We start from the raw sequence: 17,293 nt of genomic DNA, 5'->3' as shown, positions 1-17,293 counted from the left end.
GAGAGGGGGTGAGCTCAAGTCCTTCTACTCTGCCATCTTGTCTCTGCCCCCATAAGCATCATTTATTAACTAATGTTTCTCATTTTCTTTGATAATAATATGTCCTTTCTTATTCACTAAGTTCTTAAGTATAAGGGTATATTACTTTGGTATATTTTATGTTTCACTGATCTTCTATTATTTTGCCACAACCATAATATTTTAGCTATTATAGACTTTTAATATTTGTGTAATCTGTCCTCATTAATCTCCTTTAAAACAATCTTACGTGTTTTTACTTCTTTGTTGACCTAGTTATACTTAGAATAATTTCAAGTTACAACAACTTGCCATTAGGATTTTAATTGTTAAATCTATAAATCTGTTAGAAAGTAATTCATCCTCCCTATACAGAAAGATGAAATAATAGTTTTCTTTATATGGATTTTTAAATACTTCAGTAAAGTTGTATAGCTTATGTAAGGTTGTACATTCACTGCTTAACAAACATTTATTAGTCATCTCCTGGTGTTTCAGGAATATAATGGAAGTTGACAAAAAGATTAAATAAACTATCATTGAGACACTTTTTTAGAAGGATTTCAGATAAGGAAATTGGAAAATTTTGAGGGTTATCCAAGAGGAATATACAGTGTGCAGTGCTCATGTATAAAGACCATGAATCACTGAAAAGTGACAAGATTCCAGGAGAGGGGGTTATGCTTCAGCTGAGTTTTGGAGGCTGACAGGCAGTTAGCTGGATGAAGAAAGCGATAACTTGTTTTAGGGGGAGGAAACTGAGAATGCAAAGGCACACATTTAAAAGACATGTCATGGAAACTAAATGGCAAGAATTTAATTGTGGCCAAAGTGTAGGATGTGAATGAGGACTGGTGAGCCATGAATTTCCAGTATATATAGATCTAATTTTCTCAAATGGGCATTGGGTGACATTGGTGGGTTTTAAAAAGGGAAGTGACATCATATTTGTATTTCAGAAAGGTTTCAAATGGGGACAAGAAAGGAGTCAAAGTGAACAACAAAGGTTCATTGATAATTAATAAAAATATGTATTCAGTGAAAGAATGAATGAACATTGAATGAATCAATGAATGAAAAGTTAATGTATTACCACATTTAGCAGCTGAAAAATAACAACTTTGGTAAGATTACCTTTATATAGTCAAGTGGTTGATATAGAAGCCAGTTAGAATGGAAGACTATGTCACAGTACTGGATATTTGAAATGAGATCTAATGTCATTGTATTCCAAACTAGTTATTGCTAGTTAGTAGGAAATAACTTAATGTTGTTTTTGATGTGTTGGTTATATATTCACTTTGCCACCTATTTTATTATCCTAATAGTTTTCCAGGTGGTTTGGTTTGGCTTGTTTTCAGGGTATAATACTGTAATTCCTGAAAAATAATAACTCTGTATTTTACCTTTCAACATTTGTGTTGTTTATTTCTGTTTTAATATATTGGTCAGAATTTCTGGAATTAAGTTAGAATATGGTAGTGAACATTTTTGTTTTGCTTTTGTAACAGGGATGCCCTAATATTTTACACTTAAGTTGATTCTGAAAAAATCAACAGGCAGCCTGTCTGAAACATCTGAAAGATGTTTTTAGCATATTAAACTTAAGACTTATTCCAATCCTATTTTAAATAGGTTAAAAATTATTTGGAAGATTTTGAAATTTTATCTAATAACTTGTGTGTTCCTGTTGAAATGCAGATATGTATTTTATGACCAGTTAATATGTCATGTTAAATTTGTCAGTGATTTTAAATCATGCTTATGAAAAAAATCTTCATGGCTATGATATATTATTCTTCTGATACTGTGCTGAATTTTATTTTCTGTATTTTGTGAAGTATTTAAAAATATTTATGGCCATAAATAAGATTTGCTTTATTACTCTATATTGTGCCTTACCCTGTTTTATATTCAAAGATAGAACCCTGGGATATTGTAAAATCTTAAATATTGCACAAAAATATTTAGTTATGTTAACCAGTTCATACTTAATGAGTTAAGAAAAAAAATATATTTCAGATTTTTATCAATAAAGGTCATCATTGAGTTATATGACCTCGGGGAAATCTTTCTGTCTCTGGGGCTCATCTATAAAAATAAGGGGATTGGACTACATGAACTGCAAAGTCATGCCAGCTCTAGCTTTCTGCAAACTTGTATTCATAGAGAAATCCCTCCAGCTTTATGCTAAAAAGCAATAACACTATGTAAGGTAGAAATGTACCATGCTATGATGACCCTTACAGATTTAGACTTGAGTTTCAAAAAGAAAAAAAAAAAAAAAAAAGCACTAGTCCATTGTTCATCTACTTGGGCCCATGAGCAGTTGAAAGTGATAAATGTAGACCTTGTGATTTGTCTTAAGTTGCACTGGAGAACTGTGGATCAACCACCCCTCACTGTTTTGTTCAATTCAGCTGAAACATTGGATCCAAAGGGCAGCAGGTGGGGGATCAGAAGCCCTGGGTTTGTGTCCCACTCTGTCATTTACTAGTTTGGGGATCCTAAGTCATTTAACCCCTTGAGGCAAGTTTTCTTATTTGCAAGATGAAATATACTTAATTAATCTTTTAGTTCTGAAGTTCTATGAGAAGCCATAAATAATCCCCCAATAAAACATCTTTAGTTTATATAGTCACCTGGGGTTTACTTTCATATGTATTGATCTTAATTGATCCTCTCCACAACGTTTGGAGGCAAAAAGCAAAGTCTTAGTGACTTGATTTCAGAGGTAGGTCTAGACTCCAGACTCCAGAGAATTTGGTAGTTTGCCCAGTGTGCTTAGTAAGTGGCAGAGCCCCAACTGGAGCCTAGGCATTCTGATATTTCAACTGTTCTTTTCTTTTTATGACACACTGTCTTTCGTTAAGTCCTGTAATCACCCTTTTATACTTTTCAAGCATTCTGGCACATTTTCCGGCTCTTTAAATTGTGAGGACCAACTATCCTTCTTCCCTTGGGGTTCATTTATGATTTTAAACTATGTAACACTAACACTTTGTTCATGTATATGTTTAAATGATTTCTTGAAAAGTACTCCATCTAACATTTATTCCTTCTTTTCCTGATTCTCTTTCAGATAGCAGTTCTGTGGATGAAAAGGTTTAAATCATACTTTTTCTTCCCTCCTGAGGGATCTTGTCTTTTGTACATGTTTGTTTGTGACATATTAGACCTGTTTTGGTTCTTCTGTTTTAGTTGTCAACTGTGCATGTTATCCCAGCTTTCCATTCTTTGGTTGTCCTTTAAGTGTGCCCCAATCTGTTGCATTTATGAAGAGGTTACACCTTGCCAGCTTCGCTTACTTTAGCTTACACTTGCCAACCTAGGGGTCTGCTACGGTCAAACTCAGCATCTGTTTTTAAGTCTGGCGAATCATGATCTCTCTGACTGATTCATGATCTTCACTGCACATACCAAGTTTTAAGGGCAAATAGTATTTGGAATATGATATTTTCCTCGACTCTGCCAGTGCTTTTGTCTGAATGCTGACAGCTAATTTCAAAACCTCCACTCACAAAAACACAGTAGCTTTGACTTGAAGCTGACCCTGCTTAGCATCTGTCATACTAGGTGTTACGTGTCTAGTGCAATTGATGCGTGTTCCAAATTCATGTATACACAGCTATAGGATGCTAAAAACCTCTTTCTTTTGTTTTGTTTTGTTTTGTTTTTCTCCATTTTCGTTTAAGGCTCGAATAGTAAGTGGCAATGGTTTGGATGCTTCCAAATTCTCTGCACTACAGGCATTTGGTGGGTAAGTACATTCATAACCTTTCTAATTCATTCCATTCATCAATGGTTCTCAGTGGTGGTCTCAACATGTGTATTTTGAGTGCAGAATGTTGCATGATGATATAACTAGCTTGCCTTGCTGTTGCTTTCTTTTCACAGTAAAATAGCTTTTATAGTGTTTTTAAAAAAGTAATATATAGATTTGTATATATTTATGTTTAATTATATATACATGTATCTATATATAAAGAACAAAGTTGAAATCACCTAGCCAGAATAAATATTAACATAATCAATCCATACACAAAACATAACCATAGAATTTTACATTACTGAGTTCATGTTAATAAAATTAATAGTGTTTTGATCTGCTTGCTTGCACTTTATGATATGTGCATGAACATTTTTTTGTCAATAAGTGAATGAATGTAATCTTCACCATTATTTTTTATAGTTCCATTTAATGAGTGTATAAAGTATTTAAAATGTAATCACAAAATAATGTATTAATTATATTTTCTATGTAAGATACTCAAACAGCAAAGGATCTCCTTTAATGCCCCTAATGATACATTGATATCAGTTTGGCATGTGTGTTGTTAGGCCTTTTTCTGTGTGCTTGCAAACATATATGTTCTATAAGTTCATATAGAATAGTAGTTTTGTTTGTCTCTGTGTGTTGAACATAAATTAGGCCATTCTATATGTAAATAAAGAAGCACTAATTTAGTGCTGACATAATAGCAGATATCATTACAGTTGTTTCATATATAACGACTCATTTGTTCCTTACAGTAGCCCTGTGAGGTAAGTACTGTTTTGACCTCCATTTTACACTTGAGGAAACTGATGTATAAAGTAGTTAAAAATAAAGAAAGAAAGAAAAGCAACCAAAACCAAACCTTTCTCTTCATACAGCTAGTAAGTAGCAAAGTCAGTATTCAAAAGTTAGTCTAGTTCCAGAGTCTGTGATCTTAATTACTATGCTATATTTCATCTGCAACTTGTGGGTTTCTTTTTCCTTACCTTTTCTTTTTTACTATTTGACAACATACCTTGGAAAACTTTCCACTTCATTATTCATAAGTGATATAAATATTTCAAAACATTTATGTAATGTTTGTTCATTCTTCTATTAATGAATTTTCCAGAATATTTCTGTGTCATTATTGTAAATGATACTAGAACAAACATATAATCAATTTTCGAAGTGTAATGTGTGGACCAAAGCTTATGCACAGGATAGATAGTTAAATTGTTTTATAAGTGTTGAAATTTGAACACATTTGTGTACAATAGAAATAGAAGCAAAATTTAGATATATGGTTTAGGGTTTGTTGGAGGGGCAAAGAAATAGTCTCACGGTTATGTTTTATAATATTCTCATCCTCTTCAAATGAATTTTGTTGAATAACATCCACATGCTATTTTCTTTAAATTAAACATATGAAAAATTTTAAGTTTCAAATTTAAGGGTCCTGAATAATAACATCATTTTTACTGAGATTTTTCAAATAAGTAACTAAGATATTATTTATGTATACAAACATTTCAATGTCCTTTAAATATGTGAAGAATTATATTCACATTTGTAATGTCACAATAATTTAAATATGTTATAAAAACGAACTGTGGCAAAAGTTCACTATGGATTATTTATAGAAAATTCAGGTAATAAATGGATTACTCTCTCCCCACTACCCCACATATACTGTCTTTAAGTTTACAAAAAAATGATACTGTGACAAAACTAATAAAATGTTTATTTTAGAAAATAAAATTGAATTCCAATTTAAATTTTAAAACAATTTGTATGCCATAGTCTTAGAGGCTTATCTGAGTTTATGAGCTTACAGTTCTTTCAATTCCTAACTTCCTGTGGCATCCATCACTTGAAAACAACTTGCTTTCTTAACTCATGTCTGAATATGGACTTTTATCATTGTGAGAACAATAGAGTTAATCTACATCCATGTTTTTGTTAAGCGTATGCTGTGTAAATGTCTAGCTACAATAGGTCACCTTTTCATTTCAATTCTTTAGATCCTTTCCACATTATTTTTCCAGAAATTTCCTATTTCAAGGACTTAGCAAGGGATTTTGGAATTATGATGGTATGGGAAAGAGGTGATAATTTTTAGTCTTCAAGAGAATTTGCTGTTATCTGAAGGCAAGTTCCTCTTGAAGAACGTGAAGAGTACCTTTAAATGCAAGCTTTCAGTCACAGCCTATTCCAGAAATATTTGTTTATTTTACTTTCCCTATCAATATTTAAATATATATATTTTAGTAGAGTAAAATATTGCTGTAATCCTCAATATTAAAATTTCTGTTGTCCTGGGAAACTGACACTGGAGCAGACTTTGAAAATAGGGAGTCATTGCTGCTTCAGGGCAAGGCTCCTATATCCTTCACTTCTCTACCTTCAGCATCCCTAATGAGTTCAGAGCCAAACCACATTCATCCTTCCCTCTCCCTTCTCAAGTGTCAATAAAAGCACAATCTATACACACTGAAACCAGACAATGGAATTAACAATGCTGCTGATTTCTGCTCATTCTCTGTACATCTCCTGTAAGTGTTGCTGGAAAATACATGCCAAACTTTATTTTTCCTATCTGTTACAATAAAAATTCAGACAGCTTCTTGGAAGAGAACTGAGAGGAAGAGAGAAAAGATGCACAGAAAAAGAGAAGGCTGGAAGGATGCTTGTTTCAGTGAAACCATTACATTTAACATCTCAGTGCTTTTATAAGAGTTTGGTGACTTTTGTCATATACGTAAGCTAAGAGTCATACCAAGATGACAGACGTACAAGAGCTTTTGGGGGAGAAACAGCTCAGATAAAGTGGAGAGACAGACAACAGGAGTAGGCAAGAAGTGCCTTGGACCATGATATAGGTCTGATACCTGGGAAGAGGGGGAGGAGAAAGAAGGAGGACTAAGTATGAAAAGCCTTAATAAAGTGTCAGTCGGACCAATGGGGAGTGCTAGTAATGAGGCTCTCTGTTAGAGGAGTCCCACCTTGAGCATACAGGGGCAGCTCCTTACCCTCACCACGTTCACTCACTGAACGCTGGCAGCAGCTTGGGCAGAGTTTGGCCTCAGGTGAATGCTGCAGTTGATTCTGGAGGTGTGGTTACTGAAGGCTGTCATCCAACTGTTCCTAGATTTTCTCTGAGGAATATCTGAGTGATACATGCCCGTGGCTACCCAGTATCTGACATTTCGATGTCTTTAAATGTCAGTTTGATGACACAGAGATTGACAAATAGAAAAAGAAAAGCTTCTGTTTTGACCTCCCTTTCAAATAGGTAAAATAGCAAAAGAAAAAAAAATACATGAAATAAGTGCTGAGATTTCCAAGGTTGTTCAATTATTTCCATGAACAAATAACTTTGCGAATGTGAATAAGTCAATCATTAGCCAAAGTTCTGAACAGTTCCTTTGTTTTTAAGTTTACCTTGATTAAAATCATGGTTTTTGTTGTAGTTGTTACACCTGACGTGAGTTAGGTGGTACAATATACGGATAGAGCAGGTTTAATATACTCTTGATATTTGTCATAGTTCTGACATTGCTTTTATAGTCTCTATAAACTTTAGGATGTCATTCTGTCTTCACGCCACCTTCCCCACTGCTAGTCTTTTTTTTTTTTTTTGCCCATTTTTATTTTTATTTTTTTAACATCTTTATTGGAGTATGATTGCTTTACAATGGTGTGTTAGTTTCTGCTTTATAACAAAGTGAATCAGTTATACATATACATATGTTCCCATATCTCTTCCCTCTTGCATCTCCCTCCCACCCTCCCTATCCCACCCCTCTAGGTGGTCACAAAGCACCGAGCTGATCTCCCTGTGCTATGCGGCTGCTTCCCACTAGCTATCTATTTTACGTTTGGTAGTGTATATATGTCCATGCCACTCTCTCACTTTGTCACAGCTTACCCTTCCCCCTCCCCATATCCTCAAGTCCATTCTCTAGTAGGTCTGTGTCTTTATTCCCGTCTTGCCCCTAGGTTCTTCATGACCTTTTTTTTTTTTTTCTTAGATTCCATATATATATGTTAGCATACTGTATTTGTTTTTCTCTTTCTGACTTACTTCACTCTGTATGACAGATAGGCAGAACACTCTATGACATAAATCACAGCAAGATCCTTTTTGACCCAGCTCCTAGAGAAATGGAAATAAAAACAAAAATAAACAAATGGGACCGCTGCTAGTCTTGATCTCCATGTTTTGTCAGGGCATGAAATCAGTCACTTAACCTGGAAGCTAAGATTGTTCTTACTCTTAAGGGGCTCTTAACCCATCTTTTCTCATAGCAGCAGTCTTTTCTCTGGTAGCTGAAAACTTTTTGTTTTTTCCTATCTAGCCCATAAATTAAAATTTTCCCTGTCCCCTCAGGTAATTTCCTTACTTCTAAAGGAAAGGGCCAGAAATTCTCCGAAGCCTAGATCATGGCTCTTTCCAGAGCTATAAACCTTTCCTTGGGTCAATGGTTCATCGTGCATTAAACATTCTTACATTCTCTGAACCAGGTTTGCCAAGTACCAAGAAAATGACAGCCCCGGCGTAAGTTTGCTTCACTCACAGTAGCAGGTCACTCTTTGGAGAAAAATGGAAGCCTTTTTCTTTGACTTTCTGATTAGTGTTTTCATGGAAGAACTCCTTTTCTCCCCAGGGGCTTTGGTAGAGGAGTTCACTATCGATTTAGAGAGAAGTGAGTTAGGATTAGGACTGTTAATTGTCATAAGGGTTATCAGATGCAAACAGGATCTACTTTCGCAATTCATAATTGTACAGCAAGTCAATCACCATGCCTGTACTTTTTTCAACTTATTCAGATTGCCATCAGTCTAGTTTCAGCCCTCGGTACCTTTACCTAGGCAGTTGCAAACTTATCTTCTAGCTGATCTTCCTGCATCAGTTTATTCCTCCACGTTAAGTCCAATCTATACACTGTTAAAGATGAATCTCCTTAAAGCACAGTCCTTTTCTACTTAAATGTGTCTAATGACTCCTCATTTCTGCAATGTAAAGTATGGCTTTTGGTACATGGCTTGGAATATACTTCTTGATTTCTATTTCTCTCTTTGTACAAAAGAGAAATATTATCTACCTTATCTGTGTTCTCGTCTGTGTCATTCCTATGGCACATATTAATTTCTTAAATTGCATAACCTTAACAAGATTCATATCCTTGATGACTTGATTTTAAGCTCTTTAAAGGCATAGAGTTGGTCTTTTATTACTTAGGTTTCCTTCTATAAAGTTTATGATAGTGTTTTGCCCATTTAGGACCTCATTCATAAGTTAATTTTGTTTTAGAATGGCAGTCTCTTCGATCAGTTGGTTAGAATTACTTTTTAAGAGATTCAGGTCTACCACATTTTAAGAAAAATTATTCCTGAAATAATTGTGTTTTGAGGATCAGACACACATGAGAAGTACTCTGAGTTTTAAAAGCAGCTTAACCCACCCCTGAAACTCAGTGTTACTAAGCCCTTACAGGAAAAAAAATCATCAGGGGATTTTTCTCACAGTAGATGTAACCCTAGCTGACCAGGAGGCCACTTTGCTTTGGATTGTGAATCTCCTTTTCTCCATTTTGGAGAAACTTTTGAAGATTCTACTGAGAAAATTTATAAAAAATATTATTCTAATTATGCTAAGATAAACTTTATCCTTTCATTCTCCTATCAGAAAACCTTACCACTTTAGAAAACTCTAGATATAAATTCACACTGTATTAGAGATTTCCTGTAATAAAATCCATTCTTACTACTTGACAAAAGAGAACTTTGGTGATTAATAATTGAACAAACTTTTTCACCTTGTCTTTTATAAAAGTAATAAAGGGAGTTGTCTTGCTTAATCTATTACAGAAAGAATGAAACCTGGCATCTCATAGCTAATGTCAGACATAATCATGACAGTGGGTAGTTATATCAGCTAGAAAAGAATCTCATATGAGGCTGAGGCAGTCCCAACCCTACCACAGACTCTGGATTATACCAGGTCCGCTAGTGCTCGGCACTCCGCCTGCAGTCCTCCTGCCAAGCAGAAATGTTATATTCTATACACCAAGATTTGGCCTAGACAGAGAGCCTCTTAACTAGGAAAACTGACATCAATAAGGCCATCAACTTTCTAAAACCCATGTATCAAATACTGATTGCTAAGCCATTAGCTTCCCGTGGCCAAAACAAAAACAAAACCAAAAAACCCTGCCTATCTAATTTTGGCCTACCACCAGCCATCAGTTTCCTAGTTCATGGTGAGCTGAAATGCTTCATTAGACTCTTGTAACTTACTCAGAGAGCACTCAATATCTCTATTAAGAAAAATCTTGGTCATTAGAGAGTACATTTTTACGTTAGCCACAAAGACCAGCCACTAGACTGACTCCTTCAATGTATGAACCTACAAAACACCAGGACCACATTATTAGACCCTGTTAGTGTCTAGTGTTACAGTCTAAACCGGGCTTATAGATGCCATAGTTTTATTGGAATGGATTATAAATCATTTCTTTCAGGCATATTTTTTTCTTACATAGATATTGGCAAAGAATTCACAGAACTCATTCAAAGGATTAAGAAAATGGAGCTGTGACCTCATTACTACTAGCTTATAGTTCACAAAGTTAGAGATTGACACCTTGCCTGAGTTTGTAGCTTAACATTTTTTTCTAACTATAAATGCAGAAGGACACTTGAGTATGACCCACTGTCAATCCAGGGATACTGTATAAGGCTCTCCAATCTTCTGGTAATGATATTAGCGAAAAGATTCTGCCATCCACAAGAGACCTGATGTCTACTCTAAATGAGACCATTTTCTGTGCCGAGAAAGCAGTCCATGGAGAATTCCTCGCCCAGACTACATTTGTACTTCTGTTACTAAATTGTTCATAAGAATATGCAACTTCAGGATCATCCTGGGTTGCAGGATTTTACTCATCACACAAAGGCCACTCTCTTGTTTTTAAGGAAGATAGGTTTACATTTTTCATCGAGAAGATGTGTATGACTCTTCATCCATATCAGCCCTGAATGCAGATAATGCCTTCATTCCAGGGAAGGAAACCACAGCCACCACCAGCCATCACCAATGCTGACAGCTTTCCTTTAGCCAGTTCCTCGCCCTGGAGCCTTCCAGAATTGTTGCCTACAGCACTCGTTGGCTCCTCAGAAACGGCCTGCTTTTCCTTTTATTTTTAGGTGACTGCCAGGCAAAAACACACCCAACAGGAAGTGTTAGAAAATTACCAGCTATTAGTCAAAAATCATTGAAAATAACTCCTCTAGGTAAGATGGCAGTTATGACTACCTTGCTTCCTAAACCAGAGGATTCTTTCCAAAACTTAATTGATATGGCTATTGAGTACATCGAACATACATGAACTATCTTAGGGGAAAAAAATGAGCTTGATCATTGTATATCCCGGTAAAGCATATGTTGAATGGGGTTTTAAGTATCTTTTAATAAATGAATACCATATTCCATGAAGGCAGATAACGGAGATTTCCTCTTACAGGCAGACGATAGAGTAGAGCAGAAAAACAGTAATCGTCACTGCTAACAAAATAGTTTGCCTCCATACCTTGTAATTACTCCTTATTTGAAGTAACAGGTTTGCTTAATCCACAGTGTGTTCTTAAATATTTGACAGCTTGTTGTTTGAACCATAATTCTCAGATATGACCAATTCTACCTTGATGTCCAGTAGGTAGTTCTTGGTTTTTAGTCTTTCTTAGCATTTAGAAACAGTGTGAAATATTATAGGGGGAATATAAGGAAGCATTTTAGATATTTAAAAAATGGGGATGATGTTTTAAATTCATAATTATTATAATAATTAATATCTTTTTCTGGTGTTACAGTATAACAGGCCCATATCTACGTGTTATTTATGCATTATCATCTTTAATCCTCATCACAACTTTTTGAGGTAGATGTTACAATTATTTTATTTTTCAAATGAGGTTACTGAGGCTTAGAGGTATTAAATATGGTCAAGGTGAAATAGTGATTATTAGAGCTGAGGTTTGAACTAGGTCTACCATATTCCAGGGCTTGACTGCTTTACTATTATGCCAAACTGATGTAATTTGCAAATAGATGATGCTTGAGTCTACCTCAGTTCTTTGTAATTATATATTATATTTTGAACTTGATATTTCATTATGTATTAGTCTGACAAGGTTTCTAAATAGGGGTATCGAATAAATGTTGTACATATATTTCTATCTAGATTCCAGGAAAGTATTTGCTAAGGGTTTTTGTATTACCCCCTAGAAATATATAATATTTCATAATATCACTGAGGTGAATTAGTGATGGATTGAATGACTGAACCCAGAGTATAATGACTCATGAATGATTTTGTATCAGGTGGAGGATCTTAGTGGGGTGCTTCATGAATTGCCTTTAGACAGATTATTTTTAGTTGAACTAAATGGAAATATGAAAGATCTGATGGTAGGATTTGAGGGCGACATGGTTGGGCAAAATAACTAGTGTTATTAGATAATGGAGTTAATATCTAAAAGATTTTTAGCATACTACAACTGAATATAACAAGATGAAGTATAAATAGTATATCAGTCAGGATAAACTAAGTTACTATGCAATAACCCCCCATACTACCCCGTTTTAGTGTATTAATCAAATAAAGGTTTATTTCTCACCCATACTACGTTTTCAATGCATATAAAACAAGGGAGGAGGATGTACCTGATAGTTGCCCAGGGAACCAGGCTGGCAAAGGTTTGTCTCAACACACACTTTCATGTTTTCACTGTAGGGAAATTAGGATGTGGCACACTGGACTCTTAACTCTTAAAACTTCCAGTTAGATGTGGCATGCCTCCCTTCTGTTCATATTACAATGGACAAAGCAAATCACATAGAATAACTACTTTAAAGGGAGGGTTGAGGTGCAATCCTATCATGTGTCTGAAAGGACGAAAGACCTGGAATGTTTCTCAACAGCCCTAATTATCACAACTAGGGATAAATGTGGGCTTTGAACTCAGACTCTATAGAAGAGAGCAAATACAGCTTAACATCAATGTATGAAAAATTTCCAAGTGTTCATTGAATCTAGTGACACATTAAATAAGGTTGTGGTGCTAGTGCAGGGGGCCTGCAGGGAAAGCCCCCGTAGAGCACATGGAGAGAAGTGCAGGGTTGGAATGGGACAGAAAGCCCTGCACTTGTCGAGCTCCCCTGCTTCTCAGGACTGTGTGCTCAGTTCAGGGACCAACACCTGAACAGGGCGTAGACAAAAGAGAAGGCTTGCAGATCAAACAAACAGGTTGAAAAGGGGTCTCAAATCATACCATAGGAAAAACCACCAATGAACCAGGGACACTGAATCTGGAAAAGAGAAAGTTGTGGTGAGAATGTGCTCAAGGTCTTCAGATATTTAAAGGATTAGGTGTGGAAAAAGGGATTAAATTGTCCTGAGCTTCACAGAGGGAAAACCATGGCCTACCAGTGAAATTATGAGTGGACAGACTTCTCAATGTGAGAAGAAATTTCCAACAGGAAGAGATTTTGTAAAAACTAAATTCTCCATTTCCAGAGAGATTTAAATAGTTTGGGTGATCACTTGTTAGAAATGTTGCAAAGGAAATTTAAATATCAGATGTTTGATTCTTTAAAGCCTCTTCTAACCTTAAGATTCTATTACATCCTATCCTAATATTACATCCTATCCTAATATCATCACTCTATCAGACAGTTGTTGCTGTGTAATAAACCACCCTAAAATTCAGTAGCTTAAAACAATGAATCTACTAGTGTTGTCTGCATTCACTTAGGCATGCATGGTCCGCTGGACAGGGCCTGGTTCTCACATGTCTGTGGGTATATGGCTATTATCTGGGCGACAGAGGACAGTTGGCTATATGTCACTCATTGTCCAGCCAGCCAGATCAAGCTTATTCATATGGCAGTGACGGGATTCTAAGAAAACTAGTGGAAGCAGCAAGGCTACTTTAAGCCAAGGCTGGAACTGACAACCAGCTCTTTTGCTACATTCTGTTGTCCAAAAAAAGTAATAAATTCAGCTCAGATCCAAGGAACATGGAAATAGACCCTGACTATTTATGGGAGAAATGAACTGAGGCCATTTTTTAAAAATAATCTACCATAATTATGTATACCTATAATTAAATATTATTCAAAAATAACATATTTCTCATAATTTGAAGAAAATAGAATGTTATTCCTTGTATTTACCTTTACTTACAATATGATAGTCTCTGTACTTGGAATAATAAAAAAGGAGGAATTACTATGAAAATGCCAGAATCTCATTTTTGGTATTTAACCACTTAGCTGCAATACAAGGTAAAGTGTGACTTACTTTCCAGTGGATAAAGTGCTCTGAAAATTTATAAAAGGAAGATATTTCTGATTCGGAGTTATCAGGGAAGACTTTATGGAGAAGATGGCACTGAATTGGGCTTTGACGTTTGTGTAGGATTTTGATAATTGGATATAGAAAAGTCAGAGCAGGAAGCAGTACAAAAACTTAAATAGCATCATGGGCAAGAAAATGTATTGGACAATAATGTGTCAGAATGCATGCAGGAGAAAAGTGGAAGATGGGTTTGGACAGGCAAGTGGAAACTTTGAATACATGACTATAGATATTAAATATATTAATCTTTTGAATAATATATCTATAACTTTGAATTCCTGCATCTTGTGAAAATGACTCAGTTGTTCTGGGAACATAATGGTTGAACAATAACTACTAGATGATGACAATGAAGGGAAGAAGCTATGAATTTATATTCACAAGATTGTATGGTTTTCTTTAACAGAATAGACTCATCTGCCAAAAGTACAAGAGACAATTTTTAGATACACATTAGTCTTCAGAGGCAAGTGTGCTCAGGCATAGCAGACACGTCTTTTGTCTGGAGTACTTTTACGTAACTCTGTCAACCGTGAAAAACATCACTGCAACTCCTGCTCGTTATCTTGATGCTTAGACTCTAAGGTCCCAGGGAGGAAAGGCCAAAGCAGAGACTGGTAGAAGCCATTGCTGCTCAGAATGATCTGAGTATAAATCTTTTCACACAGGGTGACACCATCTGCCTCATAATCTTTGCATATAAAGATTCCTTCAGGAAACAATACTTGAAATAATTGTTCCAGGTGACAACTACGGTGACAACTACAAAATCTCAAGTTTCAGAAGAATCCCCAAGTTTAATAAGATGCATTTATTTGTATCAAGTATAGGAAGTAAAAAAAAAAAAAAAAATGGAGACATAAAATTTCTTCTGGAAATGCAAATTAATCCAAGTATACCATGAGAGAAATACGGTGTCCCTTATAAACTTCACATAGGTAAAAAGCAGAAATGTCAGAAGTGATGAAATATGTTAGTTGGTCTATGAGTTTGTCTCACTGGAAATGTAAGTGCTTAGAAGGAGTTAAAAAAAAAAAAAAAAGAAGTGGGCTGACAGTATTTGCTGTAGCTATCTTTTGCTGGGTTTTGGGATTTGGAATATTTTTTGTTGTTTATTTACATATTTGCTTTTCTCTAGATCTTCTATATATTTTTGACTTTTCTATAATAAATGTGTATTAATTCTACATTTAAAATAAAAGTATAGGAAGTACCAAAGCTATAGCACAGGAGTGAATGAAACCACAGATTATATACAACAGAGTATCCTGTCTGGGTCAGAGTTGAGACTCATTTGATCAATGTGGTGAGATCTGTGAAAGCTCTTGCCAAGGTATGTATTTGCCTTCGTTGATTTATACAGAGTTTGAAGAGAGTACGTGAGCAGTACTCATAATTGGGCTTCAGACTTAGACATATTTGGTGGTAAAGCCGGCTTAGCAGTAATGAAAGTGATTTGCAGGAGAATTCAGGGAAGGACAGGGGGATTCCTGTGAAATGTCTAATCAAAAGGGAACAAAAGTAGCCTGACATGGCAATTCAGACTAAGACCTGAATAGGAGGGGGAAGGAGTTGTGTGTGTGTGTGTGTGTGTGTGTGTGTGTGTGTGTGTGTTTTAAGCTATCCTTATCCAGCCTTAAAAAGTTGTATAAGTAACTTGTAAGGAGAAAAAAGGGTATATGTGACTTTGAGCTGTTCTTTTGGGATCCGGGCAAAACTGCTGAATCCCCCTGCCCTCCCCAGCTGAGTACAAACAACTCAAAGGGTACACACTAGAGACAGAACACTAAGTAAGGGCTAATCATATTTTCAGTTCTTTCATTCAGCCAATGGGACCCGAGGAGGGGAATATCCTGCATCATCCCTGAGCAAAAGGCAAATGTGGTATATCAGTGAATATACAGGTTTTGGAATTAGAAGTCCTCTTTTTCAATCTTGACTCCACCATTTATTAGCGGGGTGAGCTTGGGCAAGTCATTTAATCTGTAAGTCATGATGCCTCATTTGAAAAATGTGGTTTATAACCATAACAGTTAGCTCACAGGATCATTTAATGCATCTCAGCTTTTTCACCCAGCACATACAAATATAATAATTTTATGATACATTACTGGAAAAGTAAAAGCTTTGCTCATGGTGGCCAGAGATAGGGTCTCCTGGGACCAAAGAGTTTTTGCAGGACACGGGTCTTTCAGTGCTAAACCCAGGAAAGCTCTGAGCAAATTGGGTTGAGGTGGCCATCCTAGAGGAGCCAAGGGACTCTGGCTGCCCCAAATGACCAGTAAGGTGGTTTCTCTAAGATCAGCATACCTGTAACACATGTGTAGCTCACTAGAAACTCTTGTTAAGAGAATTAAATTAGGCAATATACTTCCTTCTATGCAACTCTACTTCTCTGGACTTCTGCCTGAAAAAATGCATGGATTCAAGCTTGGAGAAGTAGTTGCCTACTTCAGTTTCCTGCTCGGCATATTTCATTAGACATGATTGTTTGCCCCTCAAAAATACAAGGGTCATATCTCAAAGACAGAGGAACAGGGAAGAGAGGGGCCTTACGAGAGAGAATGGAGAGTCCATTTCTGATCTGAATTGAGAGTGAAAAGGAGAAATGGGTAGAATACAAATCTGTTCTCTTGACCCTTTGAGGAAGCTACAGTAAGTAGAACTCAGCAGGGCTGCCTCTCTTTTCTAAAAATCTTTGATGTTTGACTGAAGATGTGGCAGATACAAACTTCCCCCCTTTTAGTGTGTATTACAGTCTAGTTCTCTGCTTTTATTCGCTAGATATTAGCCTTGTCATCTCAAATGAAATAAGCTTCTTCTTTCCTGCTATTGCAAGCTGGGGCATGGGCAGGCTTTTATTTCACTATCTCTGGCAGAAAGGGTGAACCTCTTGGAGTCAGAGCTGAAAACAGATCTGACCACTGCTTAGAAACTGGACACTTCCTGCATCACACCATTAAACATCTCCCTAATGGCAATGTGTCTTATTATTATACTTTAGCTGTCTCATACTCACTACTGAGCAGGCTACAATAGAACTAATAAACATTCTGATACAATAATTTCCAAGTTTCTCTAGTATCCAAATTCT

At 35.9% G+C, this 17,293-nt stretch overlaps 1 protein-coding gene across 1 annotated transcript in view; it reads left to right on the top strand.

Moving 5' to 3' along the window:
* Window positions 1-17,293, top strand: part of UNC13C (unc-13 homolog C) — a 590,366-nt gene that overhangs the window by 119,617 nt on the left and 453,456 nt on the right. Inside the window, exons 2-3 of the mRNA XM_007194906.2 lie at window positions 3,101-3,123; window positions 3,714-3,778. Of these exons, the coding sequence (XP_007194968.2) occupies window positions 3,101-3,123; window positions 3,714-3,778 (88 nt within the window). The remainder of the gene's footprint in view (window positions 1-3,100; window positions 3,124-3,713; window positions 3,779-17,293) is intronic.

Source organism: Balaenoptera acutorostrata, chromosome 3 (assembly GCF_949987535.1).
Source record: "Balaenoptera acutorostrata chromosome 3, mBalAcu1.1, whole genome shotgun sequence".
Lineage (NCBI taxonomy): Eukaryota > Metazoa > Chordata > Mammalia > Artiodactyla > Balaenopteridae > Balaenoptera > Balaenoptera acutorostrata.
This window is presented reverse-complemented; position numbering and strand designations above follow the sequence as displayed.